Consider the following 14,324-nt stretch of genomic DNA (forward strand, 5'->3'; position numbering starts at 1 on the left):
TTGCATCAGCACTGCGCCCAACCCATAACCAGAAGCATCAGTTTCTATCACAAAAGGGATAGAAAAATCAGGTAGTGCTAGCACTGGAGCTGTAACCATAGATGTCTTTAAATTTTCAAACGCTTTTTGAGATAAGCCTGTCCAATCAAAGTTGCCTGACTTGAGATGGTCTGTTAGAGGACGAGCAATGACCCCATATGCCTTCACAAAGTGTCTGTAGTATCCCGTCAAACCCAAAAAGCTTCTCAACTCTTTCACAGAACGTGGTGTTGGCCAATTCTGCATAGCCGCAACTTTATTTGGATCTGTTGCCACTCCTGCAGTCGAGATGATATGTCCCAAGTATTCAACTTGTGCCTGACCAAACATACACTTCTTCTGATTGGCGAAAAGTTGATGTTGAATCAGCTTCTGAATCACAATCTTAAGGTGTATACTGTGTTCTTCCACTGACTTACTGTATACCAGAATATCATCAAAGAAAACGAGCACAAATTTCGTAGGAAGGGTCTGAAGATCTCATTCATTAACGCCTGAAATGTTGCCGGAGCATTACTCAACCCAAACGGCATGACCACAAACTCATACTGCCCTTGATGTGTTCTAAACGCTGTCTTTTCAATATCAGCCTCTTCCATTCTGATCTGGTGGTAACCTGAACGCAAGTCCAAGTTTGAAAAAATGACTGCCCCCTTTAACTCATCCAAAAGCTGATCTATTACCGGAATTGGAAACTTATCTGGTACTGTCGCTTTGTTTACTGCTCGATAGTCCACACAAAAACGCCAACCACCATCTTTCTTTTTAACTAGTAGCACAGGACTTGAATACGGACTCCTACTGTTCCGTATTACTCCCGTCTCCAGCATTTGTTGAACCATCGTCTCTATGGCTTCCATCTGTGTATGAGGATACCTATAAGGTCTGATAGACATTGGTTTAGTACCCTCCCAAAACTTTATTGCATGTTCATACCCTCGTTTCGGTGGTAATCCTTTTGGTTCCGCAAACACTTCGCTATGTAACTCTATGACCTCCTTTATACCTTTTGGAATCGGTGGATCAGTAGTTACCGTTGAAGAGAACAACTTGACCAAATCACCATCCCAATCCACACCCGAAGGACACTCCGTACGATTGTTAGTTGACTGAGAAGTCTCGACATCCCCTATTAATGTCACTTTCCCTTCCTTAGTCATGAAAGATAGTGCTTGTTTTTCCCAATCCACTTCGCAAGTACCCAATGTTCTTAACCATTGAACTCCCAATATTATGTCTGCACCCCCCGGCTCTAAGACAATGAAGTCTGATGTAATCTTCACGGCTTGTAATTGTAAAGTCACTCCCTTGCAGATCAACGAACCCTTCACTGAGATTCCCGTACCCACCAACACGGTGAAATTGTTGTGAGCTGAAGTCTCAAGGTGTGCTTTCTCTACTATGTTTGGAGAGATGAAATTGTGCGTAGCACCACTGTCAATCAACACGACCACTGACGTCTTTCCCACTCGACCCAGTATTTTTGTTGTCGTAGGAGAAGACCAACCGAAGAAAGATTGTAAGGACAATTCCATTACTTCTGTAGCTTCTATTCCCTCACTTACTTCATGAAATTCTTCTTCCACTAGCTCTAACTCACAATCCTGAACCACCACCATCACTTGCAGCTGCTTATTCTTGCAAAGATGTGTCTTTGACCATCGTTCCGGACACTTGAAACACAACCCATTCTTTCTTTTATAGTCGTATTCTGCATCAGAAAGCTTTATAGGTAGATTACTTTTCTCATTTGGTTTTTGCTGTGCTTGCTTCTCACCTTGTTTTTGTCCTGTGTCGAAACCCGTTAGCCTAGGCTTCCATGATGGTGCAATGTACGTTGAAGAAGACTTGCTCGAGCTGTTGTTTACTTGTCGACCACTCTTCTGGTCCTGAGGTTTCGCAGAAGCTAACAACTTACAGAACTCGCTATCTTCCATCTTCAGGATTGTTTCAATATGATCTGGTAGAGTTTGAGGTTCTTTCAATTTAATGACCTCTTTCAGCTCCTGCTTCAACCCATTGAAGAATATGTCAATCAAATTCTCCTCTGCGAGACGTACTTGTGATGCCAACTCTTGAAACTCTTTGATGTATTCTGCCGCAGTACCGTGTTGTTGAATCCCAAAGAGGCGTTTCCCTGGTGTTTTCTCAAATGAATCGGCGAAATGTGATAACAACCTGCGCTTGAACTCATTCCAATCTCTGAACGGCCTGAACTCTATCTCATAGTTGAACCAACACAACGCATCCTCTGCCAAACTCAGCGATACCAACTCCATCTTATATACTTCACTGCTCTGAGTCACTCTAAAGTAACGCTCTGCTCTAGCGATCCAATCAAACGGATTATGTCCTGAAAACGTAGGCATTTCTACTTTCTTGTATAGACCTTTTCTATTCTCATCAATGCGATCCAAAGGCCGATAACCTAGCTCATGTTCCCCCCGGTTATGATCCAGATTAGGATTTGATACCTGAGTTGGATGTTGGTTTCGTGGTTGCCATTGACTCGGTCCGCTTGACTCAGCATGGGTGACATGCTGTTGATTCTGTTGCAAAGAGGCGATGAGAGACTGCATCGAAGATTCCAATTGATCGATCTTCGCATCCGAATTCTTCATCGCCGCTTGAATCGATTGAGTATTCGTTTGCGAAGTTGCGACAATCGTTGTGACTCGCTCTTCCAAACGATCGAACTTCCGATTCAATTCTGCCACCGTAGTATCGAGAACCTCGATTCGCTGTGCCGATTCGCCGAGTTGTTGCTCCACCGCCGCTGCTGATCTCGTCGTCATCGTCAGGAGCGCGCAATTCGAACAGCTCACCGCACCAAATGATAGAGCACAAGTACTGTAATCGTATTTCTCAACTCAATATACAAATCTTAGTCTGTGAAGTACAAACTAAGTCCAATCTCTAAAGCAAAATGTTAAAGAGCCCAAGATACAAATCAGATACAAGCCACCTTACAATTGAGCCCCGCCCACCTTATTTATACTCACTCCAATCACATAAGACTTTCTAACAGCCGCGTAACAAACTCCCGCCAAGCAGTTATGATCAATAGCTCCACTTATCATTCTCCCATCTTATCGTCTTGATCAGCAGATCTTCCGTCCCTTCTTTCTCTTATCTTCCTACGGTAATATACTCTCCAGCACTTATCAACAGCTTGATGCTAGAATTTGTGTTTCTTTTGACTAAAATAGAAACAAACGAAAAGTAAAACGCTAAACATGTCAAAACATTGTTCTTTGCAAAGCCAAAAGCAAAGCTCAAAATATTTCTCCTTTAAAACTCGATAATACTTTAAGCTCACTCTCGCTTGGATGAGCAAGATCTTAAATTTTATTTATGATAAAACGTAGAAGTGGTTACTTAAAGAAAAAAATAAGAAACTAAAACAAAATCAAAATCAAAAACCTATTTCCTAAACAAAGAAGAAATAGTAGTGCATCAAAGAATAGCTAGTATCACACATTATCTTTAATAATTGTCCAGTAGTTCTTTTTCAGCTCATGGTTCGCAACTTAATTAGGACCCCGTATTAAGGAAAAGTGTTAACTTCTTTTTCCCGGATAAAACGCATTGAGAAAAATGTTGCTTTTTGTAAATTGTTTCTATCATTACTACAACTTAATAGTTGTCCTTGCTTGTTAATGAAAACTAGAAAATGGAGAAGGTTCACCAAATGGTAAAGGACGAAAGGATCATGAAGATTGAGATTCCTGGCGATGGCAGTTCCACGCCCGAAGTGTGCTCGGGTGGGCTGACTCGTCAAACGAGCATCACCAAGACAAACTGCCTTTGCTCACCAACCACTCATCCCGGTTCTTTTCGATGTCGAATGCACCGGTCTCTTTCGCTACAACGTACCAAGAGTATTGAGGCTGCGGCTCTACAGGACGCTCCGGCTAAGCCATCAGATTCCCTTAGAGCCACTAAGTAGATTCATGGATGAACATGATACCATGGCATTTCTCTTGGTTGTTCTAATGTAATCAATATAGATGGGAGTACGTAGGGTTCTTAAACTTACGTATAAATTTTGTATTTTAAACTGCTTCGCTTTACGCCTCAACTATCGGTTGGCAAACAAAGAGAGGCATATGATGTTCATGTGGCTTGTTTCTTTTACAACAAATAATTAAAATACTCCCACTATTTCATAATAAATGTTATTTTAACTTTTTTTTTACAAAAAAAATATCATTTTAGAATTTTAATGTGAATTATGTTTATTTTCAGTTAAAAATTAATTACAAATTATATTGATTTTATAAATAATTTTATTTATCTCAAATACTATTGGTCAAATAGATGTAATTAATAACAATTTAAATACATTTCAGTTACTTTCTTAATCTGTATAGAAAATGTCAAAGTGACATTTATTCAAAAACGAAGAGAATAAAGAAAATTTACGATTTTACTAACTGAATTGGTAGTATATGATAATTATAAAAAAACTGCGAACACATAGTTCTATTAATTGGTAGCGAATAAATATATTTATACATAAATAGAACTTGGCCTACAATTAGTTTACAAACAGTAATCTCCTAGATAATTTTTGTTTACATGTTCCATAAATAACTTTGTGCCTAAGGTAGTATTTTGTAGTTTATTTTATCAACTAAAGTTATTATATTTTTTGGAGAAAATCTACTAAAATTATGTTCACTAAATAAACTAAAGATGCAACTTTGAGGGAGCTGATATATTAGAAATAGAAGTAGTGCATATCCGAAGGTTTATATATAGTGATGACTAAAGTTGAAAAGTAGTTGTAACTGTATATTACTAATATGAAAAATGTTTTTTAAATAGAGATTCATTTCCGAAAAATCTTAATAAAAAAAGTTTATACAAGGTCCCCTTTTACATATTCAATAATTATATATATTGACCATAATAGTTTGGTCTCTTAAGACATCTAAAAGGGCAAATAACCAAACTAATGAGGGAATTACAATATAGACATGGCATGGTGCTAGATTGGCAAATCAATCAAAGTACTCATGAGTCATGACATGACTCATCTTTCAAAAGAATACAAAGCAGAAACAACTTTAGAAAATGGTTGTAAGTTTTTGTTCTTTCTCAAAAATGATACAGAAATAATCAATCATTGAGAGAAAAACAATGATGAGGTCTTGTTAAATGTGGTAGATGCAATGCATATAATGCTCGTTGGTTAAGGTTAAAAGAACAGTCGAAATCATTTTCCCAATAAGAGCCATTTTGTCTTTTTAATTTGGGCGGTGCTATGGAATGTGAAAACACAATATAAAGTATAATTTGCAGATTTGTCTTTTTAATATAATATAAAGAAATGGAGTATATGAATATGATATCGACGAGTCTGATTTATCTTTACGAAACTGTTTGTATTAGTTTGTCTACATATATGCCAAAGTTGTGTTATGCATATTGTTGGAACAAAGCTAATTTAAGTATCATGAACATGATGAAACTTGTTGGACAGATTAGGTCGGATTTATACATTAAACTTGTTGACATACAAGAATGATTTGTTGTCTGGGATGTTAGTACAAAAACTTGGACACTTGTTTAGCGAGAGGGAGACCATGTGATCCTTATATGGGTTGACATAATTATTGAAAAGGATCATAATATATGTACTTAATTACATATCAAATCCAAGGCGGTTAAGATATTCCGTATTCATTGTCTAAAATAAGATCATATTTACATAACAAATGTTTTGTTAAATACCTAGCACTCCTCTCTACTGATTAATGAACATGATCTTTGGGTATATATCTATAATATGAAAAAAATCCTAACTAACCCAGTAGCAGACAACAGATTACTCCAAAGAAAGAGAGGAAGATTTGACTTTTACTCTCTACAAAGATAGAATAATCAAACAAACTAGAGAATCTTCAGGCTGCTATGTTTCATACAATTCTAAGAGGGTGTGTATTTAATGTGAAATTTAAAATGATTTGATTTTTGTGAGCTTTTAAATGATTTAGGTGAATATTAAAATTGATTTTATTAAATAACTCTAGAATCTTTTCTAAAACCATGAGATTTGAATTTTTATTTTTATAAATAAGAAATCATTTTCAAACATTCTAAAAACATCTAAAACACTCTAAAATCTTCAACTTAAATTTTGTTCAATATAACAATAAATTTCAAAGTGTTTTAAAAAATGACACGTTCAATAACACTGAATTTATAATTTTAAAGTGTTTTTTTAAATCTTCGTCTGAAAAACAGTAGATTTGTTATTTTAATACAAATCATCTGAACTCTTAGTTGAATACACTTCCCCTAGTATAATTAGGTCATTTTCTTTTGATCTTCTGGATTCCAAACACGTCTCATTAATCTAATGAAAACAAATATGAATTCTTAAACATTATTATTTTGGAGATTAATTGAACATTGGTGAAGTTGCACAAAGAGATAGAGAGAGAGGTTTACACATTTTCTTTCTTTTACTCTAGAGATCTAAAAATAACAGTTTATTCAGTTTTTGTCGTTGGAGTTTCTGTTGATGGGCAAAAACTTGCTGAACATCTTCTTAGGTCGGCCAGGGATTGCACAGAAAGCCTTAAACCGAGATGGAGTTCTTCCTCCTCCTTGGTTCATAAACCTCTCGTCTATCTCTTCATCTTCAGCTAGCTTGCTTCTCAGTGTCCCTGAGAGCTTTGACTTGGGAGATTTGAGACCAGACACGCTCCACTGATCTTCCGGCCCTGCCATGCTTGTGGTTGTGCTGAAAGCGGCTGCACTTGGATTAGAAGGGTCAATGTTGTGTGCAGCAAGGAGTGCTTTGATGTTGCTTGGAAGCTCGGTCATTTTAACTTCACCTTTGTTGGTAGCTGCAGCAGCTCTCGCCTGCTCATAGAAGAGGACTTGTACCACAACTCTCAGTGGAAGCATCTCGTTCTGCGCAGCATGCATACACGCTTCCATCGACAGTTTCTTGCAGTCCAAGACTCTACATATTCTTTTTCTTTCTGATTTATTCAGATTCTTGTGAGCCTGTAGAAACACAACAATGACTATGATTAGCTTTAGTGAACACAAACAATGATGAGAGTTTTGAAAGATCACCGTTATATCAAAAGGTCTCTAATTCGAGTGACCGCTGAGACAAAACTAATACTACATTCTCGTGGTTTCGGGGCTGGAAGGGTTACAGCTTCCGACCCCGAACCTTTTGGTATTAAAAAAAAAAAACATGATGAAAGTTTTGAGAGATTATTGTACCTTGAGATATATGTCAATGGCTCTGTAGAGATCATCATGATCAAGCCTAGAAAACTCAGGGACACTCTCAGCTAAACTAACAAACTTCGAGAGCGGTAGACTCACATCTCTAGCAATCTGTTGGAGGTATCCATCCACAAGCTTAGCCACTTTAAGCTTTGAGCTATGAGAGGCAGAGGAAGACCTCCTACTTTCTTGGAACTCAAGATCAATATTCTCAGCCGAACGAGATCTTTGTCTTCTATCCATCATACCCTTTTTACCTCTCAAAGGACTTGTCGGTGGACTAGTCTGCCCTAAGATCATAAACTGTTCCAAGATAGTCGCCACAACGTCCACATCGTATAACATTTCAGACTTGTAGGACGTTGGAGGTATCAACAAATCACTAACCGTTGCTTCTTCTAACTGAAGAGCCACCCTTCTTGCCAATTCCATTTTGGAAGATGATGATGCGTTTAAGATGTTAGCTGCTTTCAAGAGCTTAAGCAAGAAGCTGCAAGAAACCGCGGCTTTCTCAGCAGGAAGCAAGCTTATAATGGACTCCAACAACAACCTGTGCTTGGATGAAACATCAGTCTCCGAATCCGAGTCAGAATCCTCTTTCTTGCCGACTTGTTTTCGGTTTCTTTGCAGAGAAGGAAGCCACTTAGAGGCGTAAACTCGAAGGGCATCACCGATGAGACTAGAGGGTACTTTGCCACCGGATTTGATAGCAATCATTGTCCTCCAGTAAAGATCTATCCCCAACTCTGCGATGTCTTCAGCCCACCATCCTCTGCTCGCAGCAGCTGCTCTGTTAGAGCACGTGTCATCATCCCTAACACGCCTAGAATGACTGTGTGAGAGAGATACTTTGGATGGATGAGACAAGACCTTTGAAGCTATTGCCTCAATGCACCTACTAGTGATGGCAAGGTCTTCAGACCAGAGAGGAAAAGCCTTAGTGGTGTGAAGTGTGACTATGGAGTCTCTCCATCCGTTAAGGATGCAGGTGTTCAAGAAGACTTCAAGCTTGTACACCAAGTTACCTTTCTCAACTTCCTCTGACATCTGAAGATACTCTGCTGCACATCTCGCTGCTACTATGTTGTAAGCGCTTATGGTTATTGTCATTCCATAGCAGTATTTGGCACATAGCTCAAAGGCTTCAACTCCTCCTGGGAAGTCTGGAAGTTGGTTTGATTCTGGTGACTCAGAGCACATTCTTTGAAGCCTCAAACACTTTGAAAGCAGTGGAAACTACAGAAAAGAAGAAGACTCTCAGAGAGAAAACAATCAATCATCTGGAAGAAAAGGAAGTAGAAGAAGAAAGAGGTACCTTGTGAAGATGGTATCTACTTCCGGAAACTTCAATTGTATAATCACTAGAAACTTCAGAAGAAACACATCTGCAACAAGCATCAGTTTAGTTTCTTTGCTAAACCTTTATGTCCTGAGATTTAGTTTATTTATTTTTATTGTTTACCTTAAATCTTCTGAAGTGTAGAAAGTGTCAGGCCGAGATCCCAGTTTCATAAACTTCATCGCTGTTATTTATGTTCTTGAATCTTCAGAAACTCCTCTGCATAATGGCCTAACTTCAAATGGGTTTTTTTCTTCTACCCCTCCAAGCCCTGAAGAACAGTACCTTCCTCAAGAAAACCTGACAAGATTCTTGTCTGTAAGTGAGACAAAACAAATGAAACCTTTGTCAGAGAGGTTTTTTCTTGGGAGAGAATAAAAAAAAGATTTTATGTTTCTGTTGGGAAATTTGTCTTTGTGGTGATTTATTTAGTTAGATATATAGAATGATAAATGGGAAAAAAAAAAATAGGTAAGAAATAAAAAAAGGAAAAACAAGATCCCAGAAAAACTTAGGCCACCACTAAAGTTCATGTCCATTCAATCAAAGTTCCTTATACCCAATCTGATATGGACATACAAACAAAAAGAATCAAAATCAATGCAATAAAGGAAAAAAGGATAAAGATAAGAGTTGGATATCCTATCAACATAATATCACAACCCACCCAAGTTCCATCAATCACAAAAGATAACTAAACACCATACTCCATGGTTCACACATCATAACAAGAATGTTGTTCAGTTCCCATGCATAAACCAAGACGAAGTAGAAAAACTCACTTTGGATGAAAACAGAATAACACTCTTCAAGTCATCAGCCTTGAGATTTTTTTTTTTTTCGAGAAAGAAAATGTTTTGAGCTAGCTAGGCAAATTCCCAGAAAACAGTCTTTACCAATCATTCAAAGGTTAAAGAGAGAAACACAATAAAGCAGAGCAATCTACTTTGCAACTTTTTTGTTTTTCATGTTTTATGCAAAATTGCGATTTTTAATATTTATATTATGGTAGGGACTTAAACTGGATACACAAAACATTATTATTTTCCTAATTTTTATTTGTATTTTTAGGAGTAAACTATGGTGCTTAAGCCATTCGCCAGCGTGCAAAGAAGAATCACCAAACCCACGTGCCTCTGCTTATCCCACCTTCTCCCTTCCTCATCATTGCCTCTCCTTAGTTTTTCCACTCTTATTTTTTTTGTCATCTTTTTTTTTATTGTTACATATTTAATCATTTTCATTTCGTTTAAATCAAAATTTCCAACTCCTAGTTCTTCTTTCTTTTTTCTTCTAGTGATCATACTTTCTCACTGTATATGTACATATACAGTGATATTCACATGTTACAGTGATATTCACATGTTACATTATTTTACCAAAGTTTTCCTTGCGCCAAAATTTTATGTACTATCTAGATAAATAAAAATCAAATTTTATCTATCTAGGCATAGATTTTGAAAAAATAACTTGATTTTAGATATTGTAATTAACTCATATATATATAACAAATCCTTGCCTTTTTACAAAAAAAAATACTTACTGCGTTTTAAATTTTACATACGAGATAAATGTAACTTCCAAAGAAAAGTATATAAATATATAGCCAATTAAACAAAAATGTGATATAGATATTTATTTATTAGTGTAGTTATACAAATATATAATTCATATTTTTGTGAAAATGACATGACATTAACGAGAGTGTAAATATTATTGTTGGATAATGAAATCGCAGGGTCCACATCGGTTTTCGTCCAACTCATGGTAGGGATGAATTTGCCATTCCCGTTCTCTTCCTCACATATACTGCTAGTCTAGTTTACCTTTATGTTATCGTTCTTACCTCTTAAAACATTTGAAATTGTTGACATTTCAAATAACTTCGGTTACAACTTTATATAAAATACTTTAAAATAAGAAAATCATTAAAAGAAAGTTTGAATTTTAAGCAGCCATATTGTCCATACACCTCTTTTATCAAGTGGGTTATAATATCGAAGGGCGACAATGAAATCGACAATAGCGTCTATTTTCGTATCGTCTTTAATGAGGAGTGTACACACTTATGATGAGAGTAAGCAAAATATATGCATTTGTGAATACTATAAGTAGATAGAGATTTATATGTATATATATATATATATATATATATTCATGGAGGAAAGGTTAAGGATACTAACAAATAACAAATATTTATGTTATCTATTTTACCAAAAAAAATAAAAAATAACAAATGTCTAACTGTATAATCCGAATAAATATGTATAGAAATATACGGTGTTTACTGTTTACCCATCTATGCTAACTATTAATAGAGAAAAGTGGAAGCCTGCTAATAACAAATCATTGAAAGTAGATTCCTTTCAAAGAAAGACAAAATGTTAAACTTGATCATCTCTTTATCCAAATAATTACTTTGACTGAAATAATGTAGATTGCATTTTACCCCGTTCTTTTGAAGTTGCTAAAAACAACATATATATCTACATAATATATGACAAATTATGTTGATTTTGTGTAATGCTAAAAGTTAGGGAGCCTTACATTAACTATATAATCTAGACAAATAGCTTATATATATTTGATGTTCTGATCACTTTTAACCGTTTAAGTCGAGTTATCTCAAAGTTTCATTTTATTAAAAATATGATACATTTTTTTTTGTAATTATACAGGGGTATCCTGGCCCCACAAAAGTGGTCCAGACTAGTCACGTGTTGCCACGTATCGGTCCCCTGTCCCTGGCGATGCTGAAATGTTAATTCTCCAGTGGTCGGGATTCGAACTCTAGGACTTCACCGTATTGGGTTTTTTCCCTCAAGTTAATCACCACCAAGCCACGAACCCGAGCCCTCGTTAATATGATACATCTGATACAATAATATATCATCTCTCCCACGCCTTTGAGTCTTATTATAAGACTAGGAGCAATTGAGCTAATGAATTGTTGAATAACATGAAACACATACGTGGATTAATCGAAGTTGAAAAGTTTCAACTAGTTGAATAAAGTTTTAGTGAGCCCATTAAACATATGTGTCGAAATGTAAGAGGCTGAAACTGATGGAGAGTGCATTTGCACACACGCTAATTTTTATTTTGGAAAGATGCTCTATTTTGATTGGTTATAAAATAATTCAGAGATTCTTTTCCTCTCAAATTATTGGAGCTTAAATATTATGTAGTAAACAATTTTTATATAAAAAAAATTAATATCAAAATTCATGATTTTTTATGATCTATAAAAATATATTACTCTCATTTCATTTGGATTCAAATAAAATATATCAATTTTCACTATAACTTTTATTAGGCTTTAATTAGATTTATTTTAGTACTAATTTTTTAAAAAACTAGTTAAGATATAAATAAAAAATCAATAAAGCTATGTCATTTTAGTTATTTAAGTTAATTATAATTGAATTTATTATTAATATGTAACTATTAAATTATAAAAGATAAAAGAATATGAATTATAAAAAGTGGGGTAAGGTGTTTAATTTTTTTAAATAAATCTATTGTAGAAGTTAAAAATGAAATGGACGTTGAATAATTAGGTGGAAGAGAGAGAACATGATCCGGAGTGCTAAAAATAGAAAAAAAGGGCATTGAATCAATTCACCATTGTACATAGTCTAAAACTACTGGAAAAAAACCTCAGTCAGTTATCGAGGTTGCTCTATTCCGTTATTTCAATATTAAAGGGAGTAATATTATACACAGTCTCAATCTTATTAGTAGAAGTCGTAGGTTTGAAGAAAGATATCTCTATATAAATGATATATATCCCTTTTCTCAATTAAGCTTCCCCATCACAGAGCAATTATTGAATTAATGTTTTAAGATCGGCAGCATCTCAGTGCAACCGGTAATAAGTCATCAATCGAAAGGACTCAAAAGTCATGAACCAGAAATTAAAAGCTTTCTTTGTTTTAATCATGTTCAAAATTTATGACTTGACAACTACACTTTATAGCCTATATTTGTACTAATGCCTTTGCTAGTTTTTAAAAAAAATACGAGACTTACAGTGTGGAGAGAGAGATGATGCAGAAGAAAGCTGCTCTTTGTTTTATTACAAAAAAGAAGAAGTGTGTGTGTTGAATTGGAACTGAATTAAAAAAGAAGAAGTGTATATGTATATGTATAAACTTGAATTTTTTGTCTTTGATAGATCCAAAGATATTGATATGTATGGCTTAAGTTAAGAAACATAGAACTTATGATACAAACAACAATGTCCCATGACTTGTCAGAATCGGTACCTTTAAACTCCCCGAACTAGTACCGGTGGTTGAGGGAACACAAATATAAAACCCGTCACGGCTCCGGTCTGTATTGTCCACCCATGAGTGTGACGAGAGATTGTCTTGGATCAATCAGTGGCCACTAACGACGAACTGACGAAGGTCACAGGGGCCAGTGGTAATATCGTAATTAAAGTGGTTTGATCAAGGGTGTTTTCGGGGTTGGAGGAGAAGTTCCTATCCTGATGTCAACTCTACGTGTGAAAGAAGAGAAAGGTTACAAAAAAAAATTGATTATATTTTGATTTACATGTTAGGAGTGTTACCCGAGTGGGTGTCCAGCCGACAATGGCTGCTTTTGGTGGTCCCCTTGGATGTGGGACCCGTCTGTCCCGATTAGAGATCCTCCACGGCTGAAGCTGAGCTGGATTTTGTACGTCTTGTAATAGATCTTGTTATCTTATTTATTTAGTTTTGGCCAAATTGGCTTTCTTTCTTATGAAGAAACGAATGGATCATAATGTGGTGAGTTAAGTTGTTTGGAACCATTTAGAAAATGAAAATATCATAATTCATAGACAGTTACTTTTTACAAAAAAAGAGTTGATGAAATTGTGGCTAAATATGTACGTATCGAAGTAAAATTTTAGTTTTATAAAGTTTAAATAGTTCTAAGACATAAGTTAAATATGAGAATAATAGACTCTAAAGGAAGATTATAATTTATTTATTTATTTCTAGGGTCATTTAAGTAGTAATTAAAAAACATTATAGAGCATAATTAGTTAAATGATTTTGGTAGAAAAATATGAATGACTTTGTTTCTTCGCAGGAGTTGATTAGAATACTCTTCACTTCGGGTAAAATTATGATATTTCAGTAAATAATGTAAAACTAGACCCGCGCGGATATGAATTTTCAGTTTTTAATTATTTATTTTATGAAATGATTTATTTGTAATATTCGTTCATATTATATTCATTAAGTAAATATTTTTTTTTTGCATCTTAAACTATCTATTTTTTTACGAATGTGTGATATCATATAAAAAAAATGAGTATAGAGTTAATTAGATAATTTTAAAAACAGAAATTTTTCTTTCGTGTGCGATATCATATAAATAATGATCCGCCCAGTTAACAAAAATCATGATTATTTTATGTGTAGTTTTTTTATTTTGACCATTTCCTTATAACTATATTAAATTTTACATATTTTAATTAGAATATTTTTAATATCTTTACCTTTTTATTTGAAATGCAACTCAATATTTTTTTTAACAATTATAACAAAATATTTAAAAAATATTTTTAGAATTTGTTTGAAAAATATGAAAATTACATTTTAAATTAAAATTATCCTAAAATATGATAAGTTTTGATGTAAACGAAAACTCAAATTATGTCAAAAATAATGATATTCAATGATAATAACAATTT

The 14,324-nt window shown here is 34.9% G+C and overlaps 2 protein-coding genes across 6 annotated transcripts in view; one reads left to right on the plus strand and one right to left on the minus strand.

The window, feature by feature from the left end:
• The window catches only part of LOC106297064, a 4,877-nt gene extending 649 nt beyond the window's left edge, over positions 1 to 4,228 (plus strand). For 2 of the 3 annotated variants that reach the window (XM_013733349.1, XM_013733350.1), the window contains one exon: positions 3,710 to 4,228. In XM_013733349.1, coding sequence (XP_013588803.1) covers positions 3,710 to 3,988 — 279 coding nt within the window. In that variant the 3' untranslated portion in view covers positions 3,989 to 4,228. Of the gene's footprint in view, positions 1 to 1,846; positions 2,003 to 3,709 lie in introns of those variants that run through there. The other variant, XM_013733348.1, reaches the window with a different exon arrangement.
• A 2,172-nt stretch (positions 4,229 to 6,400) lies between these two features.
• Positions 6,401 to 12,777, minus strand: LOC106300324 (BTB/POZ domain-containing protein At1g67900). Of its 3 annotated transcripts, none has more exons than XM_013736443.1 (5): positions 12,668 to 12,777; positions 8,759 to 8,951; positions 8,612 to 8,681; positions 7,291 to 8,532; positions 6,401 to 7,062 (listed from the first exon to the last, which is right to left on the minus strand). In XM_013736443.1, the coding sequence occupies exons 2-5, from the start codon at positions 8,815 to 8,817 to the stop codon at positions 6,544 to 6,546; spliced, it is 1,890 nt and encodes a 629-aa protein (XP_013591897.1). In that variant the 5' UTR covers positions 8,818 to 8,951; positions 12,668 to 12,777; the 3' UTR covers positions 6,401 to 6,543. The 3 variants fall into 3 exon arrangements, with proteins under 3 accessions (XP_013591897.1, XP_013591898.1, XP_013591896.1); XM_013736444.1 differs by lacking the exon at positions 12,668 to 12,777 and adding an exon at positions 9,418 to 9,598; XM_013736442.1 differs by lacking the exon at positions 12,668 to 12,777 and having other exon boundaries at positions 8,759 to 9,277.
• Positions 12,778 to 14,324: the final 1,547 nt, after the last annotated feature.

The sequence above is a fragment of the Brassica oleracea genome, chromosome C6 (assembly GCF_000695525.1).
Source record: "Brassica oleracea var. oleracea cultivar TO1000 chromosome C6, BOL, whole genome shotgun sequence".
Lineage (NCBI taxonomy): Eukaryota > Viridiplantae > Streptophyta > Magnoliopsida > Brassicales > Brassicaceae > Brassica > Brassica oleracea.

Coding starts and splice junctions, on each gene's coding strand:
- LOC106300324 (XM_013736443.1), bottom strand. CDS start 8,817: ATGAAGTTTATGAAACTGGGATCTCGGCCTGACACTTTCTACACTTCA. Junction 8,682..8,758: donor TACACTTCAGAAGATTTAAG/GTAAACAATAAA, acceptor TGCTTGTTGCAG/ATGTGTTTCTTCTGAAGTTT. Junction 7,063..7,290: donor CCATTGACATATATCTCAAG/GTACAATAATCT, acceptor GTGTTTCTACAG/GCTCACAAGAATCTGAATAA.